The sequence below is a fragment of the Mustela lutreola genome, chromosome 7 (genome assembly GCF_030435805.1).
Source record: "Mustela lutreola isolate mMusLut2 chromosome 7, mMusLut2.pri, whole genome shotgun sequence".
NCBI classification, from domain to species: domain Eukaryota; kingdom Metazoa; phylum Chordata; class Mammalia; order Carnivora; family Mustelidae; genus Mustela; species Mustela lutreola.
This window is the reverse complement of record NC_081296.1, coordinates 108,583,485-108,601,226: the sequence shown is the minus strand read 5'-3', so window position 1 is coordinate 108,601,226 and position 17,742 is coordinate 108,583,485. Positions and strand designations below refer to the sequence as shown.

The following is a 17,742-nucleotide window of genomic DNA, read 5'->3' as shown; positions in this document are numbered from 1 at the left end:
ACAGCAAAAATACTTTATTATTTTTTTTTTTTTATTTTTTTTTTTTTTAAAGATTTTATTTATTTATTTGTCAGAGAGCGCGAGCGAAAGCGAGCACAGGCAGACAGAGTGGAAGGCAGAGTCAGAGGGAGAAGCAGGCTCCCCGCGGAGCAAGGAGCCCAATGTGGGACTCGATCCCAGGACGCCGGGATCATGACCCGAGCCGAAGGCAGCCGCCCAACCAACTGAGCCACCCAGGCGTCCCAGCAAAAATACTTTAAACCAACTCTATTTTCAAAGGGAAAAGATAAATATATTGATACTCATCAAGCATTGTTCATAGACATACTCATATTTATCCTTTTGGGAAACTACTAATGTTAGTCCCAAATTATTTAAGCTGTTTTGCTGAAACCAGTCTCCAATCTGTGGTCAGAGCAGCATCTACTGAGTCCCTCGTACCAGCGTTATAGCTCAGAAGATGATTCTGAACGAATGCTTTAGTATGATGCCAAGAGAAAAAATGTGGCTCTGTTTCTGGATATGTTGAATAGCTTTCTTAGAACAAATTCCCTTTGATTAAAATGAAGAGTCCTGAATCTAAGTATCTAAAAGGAGTAAACAGCTCTGCTGCTTGTTCTACTTAGTTTTGGGAAACAGTATCAACCGTATAAAGTGACTGATCTGTGGGACTAGAGTGAAGGTTTTATTCTATGTTAATTTTATTAATGTACATTGTGGACATGAAGATATAGAGAGCATCTTCACAAGGATAAGTTAACTTTACTGTATGATATCTTTTCTAAACCTTTAAATCTCTTTGCTTACCATGTTCACATAGCCTGAGGAGAATTTTTTAAATAATAGGTCGATGACTAGGTAGACCCTAAAACTACGAGAGAAACATAGAATGTAGTTAGCCATCTGTGCTCCTGGTCTGTTATGAGTTAATCTGATTGGTGCTGTACCACTGTCCAAAGAACATGCCCTTAAGTAGTCCTACCTTCTCAGAGCTTGACTTTTGCTTTTGTATATTAAATAAAAACCATTTCAAATGTTTCCTTGTGTAGTTTATGGTTAATGGCTGAGTCTCTGTTAATTCAGTTTCAGTAGCTAACTCTGGCTTGTGTGTAACCAGGACTCTAGGTTGTCTCTCTGCCTTCTCTCCCCCATTGTTTTGAGGGAGGACTATCCCACAGGTTTGGTAGAGAAAATACTTTTCCAACAGTTTGAAATTACATTTTTTTTTTTTGAATAGTGCCATTCCATGTTTCTCTGTTAATGAAATAATTGATGTTTTCCCTTGACGCCTAGTATTAAAGTTGTTAAGCATTTTAAACATGGAAGACAACTAGCATTTGCAGTAAAATTGAGAGAAGGATCCACTTTGAAAGTTCAGTTGATTATTAAAGGATTTGGTTAATCCATGCCAATAGCTTCCCTTTACTTTCTTAAGTGTTCATGAATAAGCTTTATATTCATATTAAGAGAAAGCAATGTAAGATTCGGTAATGTCAGTTTCAGTACTGTGATTTTTAAATTGTATTTGGTACTGAAACTGTGAGGGAGTTCTGTTATTGCAGGCTGTACTTATTTAAAAAATGTTTCTGGCTATAACTTTTGGCATATATTATCTTAGATAAGAAACCCCTAGTTTAAATATTCAGATACTGGTAGGCTATGTGGTTCTCCCATCTTCCTTCGTATTCTTATAAAATCTCAAATTCCTTAAGTAATATATATATATATGAAGTATTAAAATACTGATTTTATATTATGGAACATACTAGTTCTCTAGTCTGAAGATCCCAAACAGCACCAGTAATTGTTTTAAAGTTTTCCCCAGTGAAGTTAAAGTAGTTCATCAGCAGCAAGAAGAGTGTGAGACAAAAGAGAACTTTTGGCAATTACATGGTTATTCAAAAACAAAGTTTTGATGTGGTGACATTTACTTTATCTTGTGTGGAAGTGCCTGTGACCCTTGGTTCACCTTTGTGATTGCCAACAGCCAAGGGACTGCTGTATGTGGCACTGAAGCCACCGATGCCTGTTGAAACATCTTGTCTACAGTGCTGACTGCTCAACATTACGGTTGAAGACAAAAAGACATATTCTGTAGCATGGGGTGAGGTGAAGGAGCGAGAGAATTGGAGACTGTTAATCTGTGGATAAGTGCTTTCTTACATAAATGTGAAAGAGGGATTAAATTCATTGCATGTAGTTCCTAGGGTTAAAAAAAAAAAAAGAATGTTCCAGGAACAGAGAAGCTATCTGACCCAGTGAATTCCTCTTATCTGAAAATGTTCCAGCAAATGCTGGCTAAACAAACACCTGTTGGGGATGATCCAGCATTGGGTGGGAGGTGACTAAATGAATCATAGGATCGCTCACACTTTGTGTCTATGAAGTAGAAAAAACCATGGGAGGAAATGTGGGAGGAACAGAGGGTGAAAGTTACTTGATTTTAGCTTGGGTATTCAAACCAGTTTTTATGCTTATTACCATGTCATGTTCCACCGGTAGTTAAATATAGTAAAAGGAGGTAAAAGTGTGGTAAATAATAAAAGTAGGCAGTCAAATATTTTTCTATATGCTTGTTTCAGCATTACTTCCAGGTAAAATATTTCAGAGAAGCCAGCTCATTTCTAAAAAGGAAAATTGTATAGCAATTTTTTGATCTATAAGAGATGAGAGACACAATCAGGATTTGTCAATAAAAACTTTAGGATTATCTGCACATAAACATTTACATTCGGGTTGGTGACACTAGTAAGTTTCATTTCCATACAAATTATGTTAAATAGCTCTTAAATTTCAGACATGGTCATATATATGTTATTTGAAATTCTTTTTTATCTAGATACAGATCTTGATAATGAATCTCTTGATGATAGATGTGCAGCTAGTTTGTCCCGAAACTCATGAAGATAATTATATTGCTGAAAAAAGTAAAGATACATTGAAATATATTGTAGAAATCTAGTTAGCAGAGTAGTCACAATACTAGTAGGAATCAGGAATCAAAAAATAATTGCTAAGTATAGTTCTACATCCTTTTGGATAAGGAAGTGTTTGCCCTATGAGAAGATTTCCCTTTTAATAAAGTAGCATATAGTGTGAAGAAACTTGTTTAAAAATCAGAAGGTAACATGCAATACACATGAATGTTTTATAATCTGTACAATCCTTTTACTGGCAGCAGCAAATTAAAATTAAAAATAATATGTGAAGGCATTCTTTTTGCTAATATATTTTCCTCTGGGGTATAAGTAGGGAGGAGAGGGTACTTTCTCTAGCAATTAACAATGGTATATTTCAAGAAAATCTATTTCTTAATTTATGGAAGCCCTAGATCACTGCTTCTTGTGATGATACAATCCATTTGGAACAATGTTCATAGTAGTCAGTATTAAAAACATGAATCTTAACAGATAAGTGAAATAAAACTTTAAATAATTTATTTGGAGTTTTAATAGTTTCCTGGAGGATATTATTCTGCCAATAATCTCATTTTTTATAGTTATCGGGAAATTGAAATTGCCTCCTACTAGCTCTTATCAGCACAGAAATGGGAAAGCCTATCTGCTACAGAGTGCTGAGGTGATCAGCAGACAACCCATATAATGTGGGCTCGATTCGCTCCAAAATTAAAGATGTAAAACACACAGTCGGGTATGTTTGAGCATTTGGTTTTGTTTCAGAGGGAGACCTGAAAGCTTCTTGAATTTGAAGGATCCCTGGATTTTAAGAGATAAGAAGGGGAATTCTGTTTTCAGAACCTGTACAGTGAAATGGATCCTGTATGGATTGTTTTGAATGATCTGAGTTAAGCCCCGAGAATCAGACTGCTTGGTGAATTTGTCAGTTACTGTAATAATTCACATTCATGGCCCTTCCATAGACCCCTGACCCTGGGAAGATGGACTCAAGCCCAGGAAGCCCCTGAAGGCCAGGACTCTCGTGCCTGATCTTCTGATTTAGTCCTAATGCTGAGACAGTGTACTTGGGAAAGGAAGGCAAATTGGCTTTACAAATCTAGAAATAAAGTGAAATCTGCAGGATCTTTCAGGAACATTAATACAAAATAATATCCTTGGGGCACTGCTACTGCAGAGATTTTTAGTGTTAAGGGGAAAGTAAATGCGAAGTTGTCATTTTTAGTTATTCACCGCAAAGGATAATTAGCATAGCTTTGTGGGGTTTTTTTGTATTATAGTCATTCACTAGTCTTTGTTAACTGTTTTGGTGATAGGAGAGGGTGTTCACTAGATCTTTCTGGCCAAGAAACTACCAAGTTTATAGGAATACTTTCATTTGGAAAAGTTAAATAAATATTAAATTAAAAATTTCCCAATTTTTCCAAATAAGAGGATTCATTCTGAAACTGAATGGGCAAAAACTGAACAGTGGTAGATCCTGCAAGAGTAAACCAGAAAGGTCATATTTTTCATTAGCTTGTTAGAAACATGGTGAACTTCTTCAGACATTCAGGTTATATATAAATGTAAGTTTTGAGCAGGTGATATATGACTAACAGAATGCTTTGGGTTTTCATTGCCCTCTTGATGATGGGACTCCACTGTGTCTATAACTGTCCCTAAACCAGGAACACACAGCCTCCTTACCTTGATCGTCTGTATTGCTCCAGACCCTCGCAGGTCTCTCAGGCTGTCGATGGCTTGCTCTGGTGACACTGTGTCAGACAGGTAGAGGAGGAGACAAGCGGCCACTAATGGAACACATTAGGAAAATAGTATATTATTAAATAATTAATGATAAGGTAGAGCGTTGCATATTAGACTTCTGCTCGTGCAGAAGATGGAGTTGAGTGTCATTGTGCAAAGTGGATTAAAAGACTTCTAGCGTATCTTTCTGACAGTTAAATTATGATTTTAAATGACTGTGGTTGAGTTGAAGTTTAAACTGGCTTCATTCTTTATTGAGCTCTATTTAATATACCATAGAATTCATTCATTTAAAGTGCACCATTCGGTGGATTTTAGTGTATTCACAGATGGGTGCAGCCATCACCACAGTACATTTTAGAACCTTTTCATCCCCTCAAAAAAGATCTGTCCCCTCTTGTCATCATCCCCCTGCCCCCGTCACCCTGCCCTAAGCAACCATTAATCTGCTTTCTATGGGTTTGCCTAATCTAGATATCTTATATAAATGCAATCATATGTGTGCTTGTGTGACTGGCTTCTTAGGATAACGTTTTCAAGATGCAAACCTATTGTGACGTGTCACTACTTCATTCCTTTATATGGATGCGTAATATCCCATTGTATGGATGTACATTTTGTTTATCCACTGTCAGTTGATGGGCATTTAGGCCGGCTCCATTTGTTGGCTCTTGTGAATAATGCTGCTATAAATGTTCACATACAAGTTTGTGTGTAGACATGCTTCCATTTATTTGTTTTGGGCAGGACTTGCTGGGGCACATGGTGACTCTATGTTTAACTGTTTGAGGAAGTACTGCCAGACCGTTGTCCAAAGCAGCTGCACCATTTCACATTCTCTCCCCCAGTGTATGGAAGTTCCAATTTCTCCACATCCCTGTGGGTTTTTTCCATTATTTGGATAATAGGCATCCTAATGGGTATTGAGGGGTATCGCTTTGTGGTTTTGATTTGCATTTCCATGATGACTCATGATGTTAGAAATCTTTTCATGTCCTTAATGGTCATTTGTATATTTTGTTCGGAGAAATATCTATTCAGATCCTTTGCCCATTTTTTAATTGGGTTGTCTTCTTATTATTGAGATGTAAGAATTCTTTATATATTCTAGGTAAGCCCCTTATCAGATATATGATTTGTAAATATTTTTTCCCATTCTGTGAATTCTCTTTTTATTTTGATAATTTCCTTAGAAGCATAGAAGTTTTTAATTTTGATACTGTCCAACATTAAAAGGATTAACTGTTACTCCAGTATGCCACTTTGTTAACTATTTTTCTTCCTAACACATTTTTTTAAAAAGTGAACAGTAATTGCATGAAGTAATTCACTTTGGTTTTCATACTTATGATGGATATTATTTAGAATTTGCTGTCAGTATCATAACACCTGCATAGAGAAAACATTGGAAAACAAAACAAAATAAGAATGCAGGTGCTAAGACGTGTATATTATGTTTTGCAGAATCCTTCAAAACAATGTCGAAAATACTTCCCATTCGCACTCTAGCTTTCTAGAGAAGACCAAATTAAGGTCCTTAAATAATTCCTAAGGTCTTAGCAGATTTATATATATTTTTTGTCTCATTTTAATACAAAGTGAGCATATGGCCCAGAAACTGATACTTTTGCCTACTTTGAGGATAAATAAAAATACCGAATAATGAAAACACATTTCTTACCAAGACAAGATCTCCCAAGTCCTCCATAACAGCTGAAAGGGAAGCACAGTTTTGAATATTGTGTTTTCCTTCTACCCCACCAATTAGAACTGAAGACCTGCTCTTTCTGCCCTCTCTTTCTAATAGTGCCTACTAGCACAGCGCCTGGCACACAGAGGTTAATAAGTTTTTAAAAAAATTTTATTTGTTTATTTGACAGAGATCACAAGTAGGCAGAGAGGCAGGCAGAGAGAGAGGCGGGTGGGTGGGAAGCTGGCTCCCCGCTGAGCAGAGAGCCCGATGTGGGACTCAGTCCCAGGACCCTGAGATCATGACCTGATCTGAAGGCAGAGGTTTAACCCACTGAGCCACCCAGGTGCCCCAATAAGAATTTTTAAATTAACCAGGAGCAGGGTGTACTTATTTATTTGTTGGGAAGTATTCTAAACACCTCTAGTGGTCAATGCAGGCAGGGCCTTTTCATCGACCTCTTAAACACCAGGATCCACATCCGGGAAGTGGAATATGTTACTAAATAGAAATCGGTCTGTTTTGACCAACTGCCAGTTTATTTTCCTCTGTCTAAACAAAACCATGGTTATTGAACAAGTCCATATGATGACTTCTTTACCTAAAAAGAGTACAGAGGTGGCATGTAACAGAGGTTTGGAGGCTGGGTTCTAGAGCCCTGCTGTCTGGGGCTGAATGGTGAATCTGTCATTATGACATGCGTGAACCTAAGCACGTGATTTAACCTCTCTGGGCCTCAGCCCTATCACCTAAAAAATGGTGATAGCCACAGTACCCGCATCATAGTTAGGACTGAATGAGGTAACTAAATTTGTAAAGGGCTTGCAACAGAGCTTGGCACAGAGTAAAAAGTCAATGCATGTTAGGTGCTCTAGTCTAGCCCTGTTGAAGAAATCAGCAGTTCTGCAGAACTGGATTTTCCAGAAAAAAAAATCATGATTAAACCTCCAAGCAACAAAACCATTCATCCCAATTACTTTTGAAGATGCTTAAAAAATGTGTTACACAATTCCTAACTTTTTAAGAGGGTTTATTGAACCTAAAGTAGTGCCGACAACTTCTCAGGACCATGAATGAGCGTGGGGTACCGCAGATGAAGCCAGGAGAGGAGGATGTGAGCCACAGACCAAGCAGATACTGGCTCCTAGAGTAGTCACAAGCTTGCTTTCTACAAAGTGTCCCGGATAGAGACCCATTTCAGAGATGAGGATCTACCATAGGAAGGTAGAGATGGGCACTTCAGTGTATCTCTGCACGGTGAATACTTCCTCATACCTTTATCTTTCCTTTTCTGATTCCTGCTCATCCTTCAAAACCTAACTCAAATGGCCTTTTCTGAATTGCCTTCGTGCCCCATGGAAGCTCTCACTGCCCTTTGTGCCACCTTGTGTATACCTTGTGTGAGTCTGACTGCACCTACATGGTTGTGCCATTAGCATGGGCTCCTTGAGGGCGGGGAGTGGACCTCACAGTGCCTGCTTTGTATTCATAATGTGTGGTACACTGTAGGTGTTATGGGTTGAATTGTAGCCCCATAAAGGTGTGTTGAAGTCCTAATCCCCGGTACTGTGAAAGTGACCTTGCCTAGAAATAGGGTCTTTGCAGATGTAATTAAGTTAAGATGAGATCATAGGGGTAGACCCTAATGCAGTATAACTGGTGCAGATGCTTTATTTTATGGGAGCCAGAAGCATTCAACCTATGTAACCATCTTTCCATCCTGTTTGTATTCTATTCAATCAGACAACATTTGGTGTGCTAGAACCCACTCAAGTAAAATTCATTAAATTTCACTAATCTGAGCTAGTTTGATCTCTAGAAACTTTTCAGTAGAGGCTGTTCTCAAGGATGTATTTTAAAAAAAAAAAAAAAGAGGAGCGCCTAGGTGGCTCAGTCATTAAGCATCTGCCTTCGGCTCAGGTCATGGTCCCAGTGTCCCGGGATCAAGCCCCACATCAGACTCCTAGCTCAGTGGGGAGCCTGCTTCTCCTTCTCCCATTACCCCTGCTTGTATTGCTTCTCTTTCTGTCTCTCTCGGTCAAATAAATAAAAAAAATCTTAAAAAATTAAAACTAAAATTAAATAAAAATCTCAGAACTGATTTGAAAAATGTGTCCCCAAATTGAAAAATATTTTTTGCAAGCCACATGTAATTATCTAATGCTATTTTACTTAGACTTATTAGATAATTTAGAATAGACAACTTTATTCTAAAATTTTGCTTTTATAATTAGTAAAGCAGTTAGTAATTGCTTATAATTGTAGATTACGCTTTTCTCTAGAGAAAGGCTGGAAACTGTAGTAGGATGGTGTCCAGTTCTCTGTACATTTGAGTTCACTTCAGTCACAGTGTGTGTCCCCAAAACCCCGTGCACTACTTTGTTCACCTTTGTAATGGGAACTGTGGGCACAGGGCCCCCCAGCTCTAGGTCTACGGAGAAGCCGGCTGGGCTTGCCCTTTCCCTTGGTGCCATGAGACTACCTGGTTATTTGGTATAGTCTGCATACTTTCTAGTTCAGAGCAATGACTTTAGAGCTTTTGAGGTATCAAACTATTTAATACTCTATCTTGTTCCAGGAAGGATTAAGCAGTTTATTAGGATACAAAAAGTACAAGAATCACAGAACCTCTGCTGCGTGTCTCACTGCAGGCAGAGCATCTACTGCATTATCCACAACATCACTTCTAATCTTTGTATTGCTATTGTCTACTGCCGATTGGCACTCCCTTTTTCCTTTCTCCAAGCTACTTTTCTCCTCTCGCCTCCTTTTCCCCCCTCTTAGTTCATTTTATTTTGTTTTAAATTTCCATACCAGCAGCTTGTGCCACTGGTATGGAAATTAAATTAGCCATCGACAAACAATGAGAGTACCTCTTTTGGTCTGGTGGCAAATTGATATCATCAAATATAATTTTACAGTCATATTTTTAAGATTGCTCATTGCTTATGATTTCTTTGCTGATTTTTAAAAAACTGACCTTTTTTTCCCCCTCAAGATTTTTTATTTATTCATTTGAGAGAGAGAGAAAGCGAGCGGAGGGGAAGGTCAGAGGGACAGGGATAAGCAGACGCCCCATTGAGCAGGGAGCCTGATGCAGGGCTCCATCCCTGGGATCATGACCTGAGATGAAGGCAGATTCTTAACTACCTGAGCCACTTGGTGGCCCTCCATGCTGACTTTTTTTTTTTTTGGTGGTTAGAAGCAACTAACCCACTGAAAGGCTGACCACTGAATGAGTAAGGGTATCATAAGAATGATGCCCCATCTTTTTTGGAAGGAAGAGGGACCAAAAATTATAAGTAATGCTCTAAGGCAAAAAGAAAGAATAAAAAGCCTGTAAATCTGTTCTAAAAATTTCCAAATCTACTCATCTATTGTCCTTACCTTTCAAAAGGACTAATGGCAAATATCAGAGTGCTTGCCCTATAGTAGACATTATACAAGTACCTGTCATGCTTTATTTCCTTTTGATCCTTTTACCAAACTGTAAGGTAGGTAATAAGTGAATAAGGATGCAATAACTAGAAAAATCTTTCTGACTGGGGCATTTCTCATGTTATTTATGGAGAAAAGAATAACGTACTGTATTAAGGTTTTTCGGTTATTTTTAAGGCAGATTGCAAGCTCCTCCATTATTTCACAGCAGCTGGCTATGTCAGGAGTCCCTCCATCTGGAATTGGATGATGATGAGTGATAAATCCATACTGATGGTAGAGGTCCAAAAGGTTTGGGACTCTGTATTTTGACAGTTCTCCTCTGGTGCAGAAAACAAATATGTCTTGTATACCATAGCTCTTTAGTTCTTCTGCCAATAAACCAAGATACGGATACACATGTACAAAATATTACAAATTTAAATACAGTCAAGATAGAGGATGTGTTAAATTTCTTAAGCCAAATTAAGTAAATAACAAATGATAATCTAAAAATTTGAAATACTTATTAATAATCTAAAACAATATTGATCTGTCTTCAAAGAAAGGTAAAAACCAAGTCACTAAGCACAAAATAGAAATTGGAAAACCTGGACCAAAAGGTGATTAAAATTAATCACCTTAATAAAATCATACTATAATATAATAATAATCCTAATTATATTATATTATAATAGGATAATAGCATTATAATATAGTGATTATATTATCATAATAATTATATGATATTTATAGTATTATAATGACTTAATAATTCAAAATGTTTTAAACTGAATTTTAAGATGAGTCAAGTATATTGCTGTTCTTGAAAAAAATCTTTTTTTCTATATGGCTTTAAAAATGAATTTTAAAACATCTGCTATTTCAAAATAAACTCTTGTGAAAAAACAAAAGTATGTTTCTCTCCCATTTTCTTCTCCCAAAATCCATGTTTGCTATTTTCCTCCCTCTGCTGTTTTGCTTTACCCTAAGCACTGTATGTAAAATCTCCTGCATGCCCAGGCTGCCTGAGCTCATGATCTCCTTTATATTTGCATGGTGTCTTGCCACTATGCATTTCATTTTATGGACTAGATCTCTAGGAAATAAAACGTTAACTATGCTAGAATTTCTAGGTGACTTAGCTAATTTCACTATTATGAATATGAACAAAGCAATAGTACTATAGGTCATTCTATACACTAAAACATTCTCACGGCAATATTCACTCTAGAGTCTTATGTTCAAAATGAATAACTAATTCTGGCTGATCTCAGCCTCCTCTCTCTCCCTGCTAAATCCAGGGTCTAATTTAACGAAGTGTCTTTTTATCATGAACCTCCAGATTTGTACTTGAAACGTGGCTAGTCCAAATTGAGATGTATCCTAAGTGTAAAATCCATATCTGATCTAAAAGATCAAGTACAAAAAAATCTGTATCTCATTAATAATTTATTTTAGGTTTAAAACCATCAAAATGAAACTATTTAGGCTCTGTTAGGCTAAATAAAATATATCAAGTTAATTTCATCTGTTTTTACTTTTTTAATATGGCAGCTAGAAAATGTAAAGTTACACACGTGGCTTCTATCTGTGACTCTGGACAGTGTTGCTTTATTTTATTTTTATTTTTTATAATAATACTATTATGTTTTCATACTTCTAAAAGAATTAAAACTGAAGTCTGCATACTTCACCATTTTTAAGGGTAGGTGATTTTCTGACTCTTGCACACAATGGATAATTTCTATTACACAGTGGTTTTCAAACTTTCCTAGAAAGAACTCTGAGGAGGGAACTATAGGGGTTGATGCAGGGAGAGTCTAGGTCTCTCTCACCAGACTGTCATCTTTTATACTTTGGATTCCATTTAAGATCTCAATGGAAAACAAAAGGTTTGGTAAAATATTGGAAACCCCATTTATAGAAGATACTAAATGAATAGGGCTTCCCCAAATGTGCAAGACTGGTTCTTGAGCCAGTGATTTTCATTATAGTTTGCTTATGAACTAAATGTTCTCCAAATAAAAACTCCCTACCATGGCAGGTATATCTAAATCAGAGAAACTTTACAAGTAATTCAAAAGTCAACTAATCTTTTAGCCTCTGTAAGTCTTTTTTGGTAGGTAAGGAATGAATTAGAGAAAGCAAATTAATAAATTGATATCCCAAAATAGCCAGGAAAAAACTTTAAGATTTAAAAAATTTATACCGGTCGGAATCAAGATGTGTGTGTGTGTGCGTGTGAGAGAGAGAGGGAGATTATGTGTGTATGTGTGCACGTGCATGTGTTTATTTATATTTATTTTGGTATATTATGGGGACATTGGTAGGACAATTAGCCTTGAGATATTCCAGGCCAACAGGATAAAATGTTTTGAAAAAACAAGTTTTTTAGTTCCATGGAATATGTAAATTCCAAATTGGGGTGGGTTATCAGGATATTTGTGGGGTGAACATCCTTGAGCCCGGGAAGATCAGACCCTGTTCCATCTTTCCCACCCAGATGCTAGCTCTCTAAATTTCCTACCCAGGATGGACAATTTCAGTACTACCTCTGGCTTAGGTTTAATTTCTACCATCACAATCATGTCTGTAAAGGACAATATGTTAAAAGATCTGGGCAGTGAAATGGCAATTTTCTATTTACATACGTTCCTCCCTCTAACTTACACATTTTAAACTCAAATGCAATTTCTATGTGTAGCTACAATAATCAGTGAAAAGCGATGCTGTATTTAGTAAATGAGGAGTTAGTTCTCTGTGCCCTTTGCAAATATCTTTGTGTGTCAGAATAAGTCTACAGTTTGAAATTATGAAATAACAAACATATATTTTGTATACTAAACAGAGACTAGCGTTTGTTCTTTTTGACAAAGAGATTTTCAGTGTTATTAAGGAAAAAAAATTAATATGGTTGTTTAATGTTATACCTACCTGTGTCTTTTTGGATATTTCTTCTAACATTTTTAAATTTACAACCTATAAGCAGTAATAAGGCAAGTGAAAAAGTCAGTTTTTGGTCACATATAACAAATATATTTAAACACATACACAGTTACTTTACAAGGTCATACCTCTATGATCATTTATATGTTTCAATTTCATTTTGAGTGTGGATTTCAATTTCTTATATTCCTAGGAATATAATTGAAGGGATTCATAGACCCCAGGTGAAGGAGCTCCTAATCCATAGAGTCTTTTTTCTGTGTCCTTTCTGTAACAAATACCTGCCTATTGCCCTCAGCCTCACCTTGTACCCCAATGCTGAAGTTTTTTTTTAAGATAGGTAATCAGAAATGCAGAACTGTGAATGGGTCTGGAAGGGTTGAAGAGTAATTTCTGTTCTTTTAGCTAGAGCCCACATGAGGGCATCCTAAAGTGAGTTCTCCAGGTTGATGATCTAGGAAATTCTCTTCTTGCTCAGTACAATGATGTATTAACTAATTAACAGATTATCTTAAGTATCAATAGAAGCCAACTGTAGTGTTACCTACCTGGAAGAGCACATAAACCAAGAAACTGAGAACAATTCACTTGTGACAGGGGTAGCCTGAAAAGAATAAAACTTTAAGTTTACTTCAGTTTTTAAAAAGTTGTAAGTGGAAACTCAGTTCAAGAAATGCATGCTTGGCATGGAATAAGGGTGTTTTAAAGTTTTACTGTAGTCACAAAACAAAAATGCGTATGCAAATATAATAGTATAAAACATATTTAAGTTACCCTGTGGTATGTTATCTGAGATATTTTGCGTTAGCAATCTTGGGGAATTGTCTAGAAAATGACCTTCTGATGATTTCATCCTCAGCATTCATTCTCCATTACTATTTAAAGATTTCTTTGTAGGACTTCCTTAAACAGATATAATTTCATGTGATAAAAATTGCAGGTCATTCCTTGTTGTAATGGATTTTGGTTCAAATAAAATAATTTCAAAATCATATTTCCAGTTTGCAGTACTCAGGGACAAAGCAGATAAAGGCTAGCTTGGTCTATAAGACAGAAGATGAATTTAGAGGAAAACAGAGGGCATTGTATAAATACCATGTAACTTTGAAAATTAGATGAGTTTTTGAGTTTTAAAGGGGGTTGTGTAAGGGGAAATGAAAGATAATTGCTATTTGATGACAGAACAAAAGGAACTTTGGAGGTAACGCACTCTTTTTCTCTTCCTATAGTTGGAAATGGTGTTTTCTTAGAGAGATTATTACATTTACAGGGATGAGAGAAAGCACTGATTGTTGTAGAGATTCTGGTGTAATAAGTCACTGCCAAAATTTGGAAGTTGATTCTATATAGAAACATTTGTTTTTGCTATTGTATCTATGGTAACATGGCATTTATCTTAGGCAGTGTCTGCTAATAGATGCATTATTGTGGCAAGTAGTTCTAGGATTTGACTAAATGATAAACAAATATCTCATCCTATGTTCGGTATATTGTTCTTTTGTCATAAAAGAATAAGTAGGTTTGGGTACTAAATTGCAGATATGCGGATCCTGTCTCAAGTCCTTACTTTTTTCTACTATGGTTTTCTGAATGCATTAAGAATTGACTTCCTCCTCTGCCCATCCCCCATCCAAAAGAAAAGTCTTCTTCTATCATAGACAGTAAATAAATCATGGAGTTAGAGGATCCCTTAAAGATCAGAATTACCAATCCTCAGAAGAGAATCACTAAATATTTTCAAAATGTGGACCACATTATCTACACGGACTGTGATCAAATAATCAAATAATTAAATAATCAAATAATTTAGCTCATCATTGATCAGAAGTGATCATTGATCAGAACATACCATGATATCTGAATTGGAGTCTGTTCATCTTCAATAGGCTCTTCGTCTGATGAGTCAAACTCGCTTGTTTGCAATGAACTAGGCTTCAAAAGAAATCAGTTATGTTAAATAACTGTAAAGAAGAATACATATGTATAAGCTGATCCTTGCTTAAACACACACTGAATGCATATTTGCAATTTATTCAACTTGGAATATCAGAATGATCAGCGATATAAATACTAAATTACTGAGTTTACCATCCTATTAATAATTACAGTGTTCTGTGGTGGAAAGAGAGTTGGACTGGGAAAAACCAGGATCCTGTTTTTGGCTCTGCCACTTACTGTATAATCTTGGACAAACAACCTCAGTTTATTCTGGGTCTCCGTTTTCTACAACTATAAAGTGAGGAGACCTATTCGTTAATTCACAGACATTTCTTAAACACCTTCATTTGCCAAGTGGAGATGCAAAGATCCATAAAATAAAAAGTTTCAGTACAGTTGGAGAGGTGTATGCATAGATTAGAAAAGAAAGTCATAAGTGCTAAAATGGAAGCATAAACTATGCATTTTATTTTTAAAGATTTTTTTTTTTCATTTGATGGGGAGGAGGGAAAGAGAGAGCACAAACACAAGCAGGGGGAGCGGCAGGCAGAGGGAGAGGAGAAGCAGATTCCCTGCTGAGCAAAGAGCCTGATGTGGGGCACCATCCCAGGACCCTGAGATCATGACCTGAGCCAAAGACAGATGCTTAACCAACTGAGTGACTGCTTAGAGAGGTGGAGAAATCTTCAGAGGGGATAAATTAGCTGGGTTTTGAAGGACAAGCAGGAAGTTTTTAGGCAGATAAGGAAGAAGTTAAGGCAATAAAGGCAAAAGGAGAAAAAACTTGTTTTCAGGAACTGTGACATTGGAGCAGAGGTGATGAAGCCAGATAAGTAGTTTTAACTACCCCCTATCTCTCAAAAAACAACCCCAATATGGCCTAGTAGTTTGGTTAATGGGGGGGGGGTGGACAGGTAGAATATCATGCCCTCAACTGTGTGAATTACGGACTAGAGAGATTGAGATGGAGTTTGTGTAACGATCTAAGGAGTTGGAACTCAATCCTGTAGGCATAATTTCTACGTAAGAGTCAGTAGTTTAATAGGCCAAAAAAAAAAAAAAAAAAAAAAAAAAAAGACACCTTTCTTCTTATTTCCAACTTGGAACCACTGAGAGATAAAACAGTGGAGAGGCAAATGGAGATCAGTATGTTAGTTTCATTACTGAGTGTCAAAGGGAGGATGTGGCTTTAAAAGTCCAGTGGGCCTGTCAGCTCTTCACTCCAGAATTGGACTTACCTACCCAGTCAGGAGCAGCAATGAACAACCCACTGCAGAGAGAAGGGAAGAAAGGGTCCAGCTATTTTGTTCAGCTCCTCCTAGTCTGGGGGATCAGATCTCTCACTCTGTCCCTTCAGGGAACAAGCGGGAAGAGAGGCCGGGAGTGAAGGACGGCTGACGCCCCTCCACAAGGAAACAAGGGGATTAGCAAGAGTAACCAGCTAGTGTGCTTTCTAGCTCTGAATCTATACTCTATAACGGTCTTGTTACTACAAGATCACATTGCAGAGCCATTTAGGCTATGCATGTGAGTTGCTTCGGATCTCTTTGCGTTATTATTATTATCAACTCAAATGAAGGTCCTTTAATGTTCCATAGGTTGTCAACCCTGGTGACAGGTGATCGAGTCAGGTGGGACCTCGGCTCCTTGCGTCTGTTTTTCCTTTCCCTTTAAAGCAGTTTTGACGATTCAAGATTTTCAGAGTGTGGCTCCTTCACTAGGCTCTTCCAGCCAGGTTAACAAATCCTAACAGAGACGTTTCTGCTCCCCCGGGTCCAGAGATTCTGAACCCCAGAAAGGCGCGCAGTGCCAGTTGGCCCCGGGAGATGATGACGCGCCCACCAACGGGGGTTGGCAAAGGTCTTTCCTCGAGTTTTCCCCGTCTGCGGTGAGGACCGCTCACCAGAGGCGCGCGGGGCATCCCCGGACATCCTTTGGGGCTGGGTATGAGGCAGACTGATAAGACCGAGACCCCTCAGCTCTCCAAGCCTCAGTTTCTTCCGTAAAACCGGATTCAGCCCTCTCTGGCAGGGCTGTCGCGAGGCTTAGGAGACTCGGCAGGCGGCAGTACCCAGCCGGTGCACAACAGGTGCACAGCGAATGTCTGTCGTTCCCACGTCCGCCACCGACCCTGTTCCTTCTCAGTCATCGCTCTCCCCCGTCCAGGGAAGCGCCACCTCCCCGACCCAGGACGGTTACAGGGCGAGTCAGGCCGCGACCTGGCCTGGGCTGTCCCCAGGCCCGAGAACTGGCCTCAGGGCCGCTTCCGTCCCTGCGGCATCGCTCGTCCAAGCCTCCGCCCGACTCACCGGTTTCATCGCTGGCAGCCCAGCGTCCTGACCTGCGGCCGCCTCTCTCCAGCAGCACCGGCGTCCCAGCGAGCGCCCCGCGCGAGCCCGCCCCTTCGCTCAGCTCATTGGTAGATCCTTCTGGGAGGTGGAGCGAGGCGCCTTCTAGGAGCCAATCAGACCCTCTCCCTGTTTTATCCTCCGCCCCCGAGTGCCTGGGCTCGGCCTTTAACCGCCCATTGGTTTCTAGGGGCCTTTGAAAGACGCGCGGCTGGAGGGCGCTATTGAACGTTGATTGGCTGGGAGGGCGCCCCCCCCCTCCCCCCGCCGCAGTGGGGAGCCGGGAGAGGGCGGGAAGCCAGAGCAAAGAAAGCATCTGAAGGCAGCCCCAACCCTTTGGGGACGCTGGAAAGGCTTACTTTCTCATGACAGGATTCCTGAGTGGTACCAGGTTAGGGTATTTCTTTTCTTAAATTTTTAAAAATCTTAAGGGCTTAGGTGGGGGAGCACTGTCTTGGAGCATCTTATGAAAAGACTCCATTCCCCATAGACTTTATACTTATGGCCCTATCTAGTCATATATAAGTACGATGGACAGGACTAAAATTTCAAAATAGAAACATAACTTGTATGTTTGGTATTCTGGGTTCTAAACTATGCTAGAATCTAGACAAATTAGCTTGTAGATCTACTTTCGTGTTCAGTAAATGTGAATGCAATGGTATTGTGAGAAAGGAAGATAAGTCTCCAGATGATTTTTCGTGCTAGTGCTTTTACATAATCAGCTACAATCTTG

The 17,742-nt window shown here is 38.5% G+C and overlaps 1 protein-coding gene across 2 annotated transcripts; it reads right to left on the bottom strand.

The window, feature by feature from the left end:
• Positions 1–2,679: 2,679 nt before the first annotated feature.
• CDKN3 (cyclin dependent kinase inhibitor 3) lies at positions 2,680–17,077 on the bottom strand. Of its 2 annotated transcripts, XM_059182134.1 has the most exons (8): positions 16,968–17,077; positions 14,570–14,652; positions 13,269–13,324; positions 12,709–12,753; positions 9,941–10,163; positions 6,346–6,377; positions 4,605–4,708; positions 2,680–2,918 (listed from the first exon to the last, which is right to left on the bottom strand). In XM_059182134.1, the coding sequence occupies exons 1-8, from the start codon at positions 16,974–16,976 to the stop codon at positions 2,832–2,834; spliced, it is 639 nt and encodes a 212-aa protein (XP_059038117.1). In that variant the 5' UTR covers positions 16,977–17,077; the 3' UTR covers positions 2,680–2,831. The 2 variants fall into 2 exon arrangements, with proteins under 2 accessions (XP_059038117.1, XP_059038118.1); XM_059182135.1 differs by lacking the exon at positions 12,709–12,753.
• Positions 17,078–17,742: the final 665 nt, after the last annotated feature.

What these genes read in the sequence shown, in the direction of transcription:
- CDKN3 (XM_059182134.1), bottom strand. An exon ending in AAATATCCAAAAAGACACAG is followed by an intron (nt 10,164 to 12,708) that starts GTAGGTATAACA and finishes GTTTATTGGCAG; the next exon opens with AAGAACTAAAGAGCTATGGT. An exon ending in AACCGAAAAACCTTAATACA is followed by an intron (nt 6,378 to 9,940) that starts GTACGTTATTCT and finishes CTTCCCTTTCAG; the next exon opens with CTGTTATGGAGGACTTGGGA.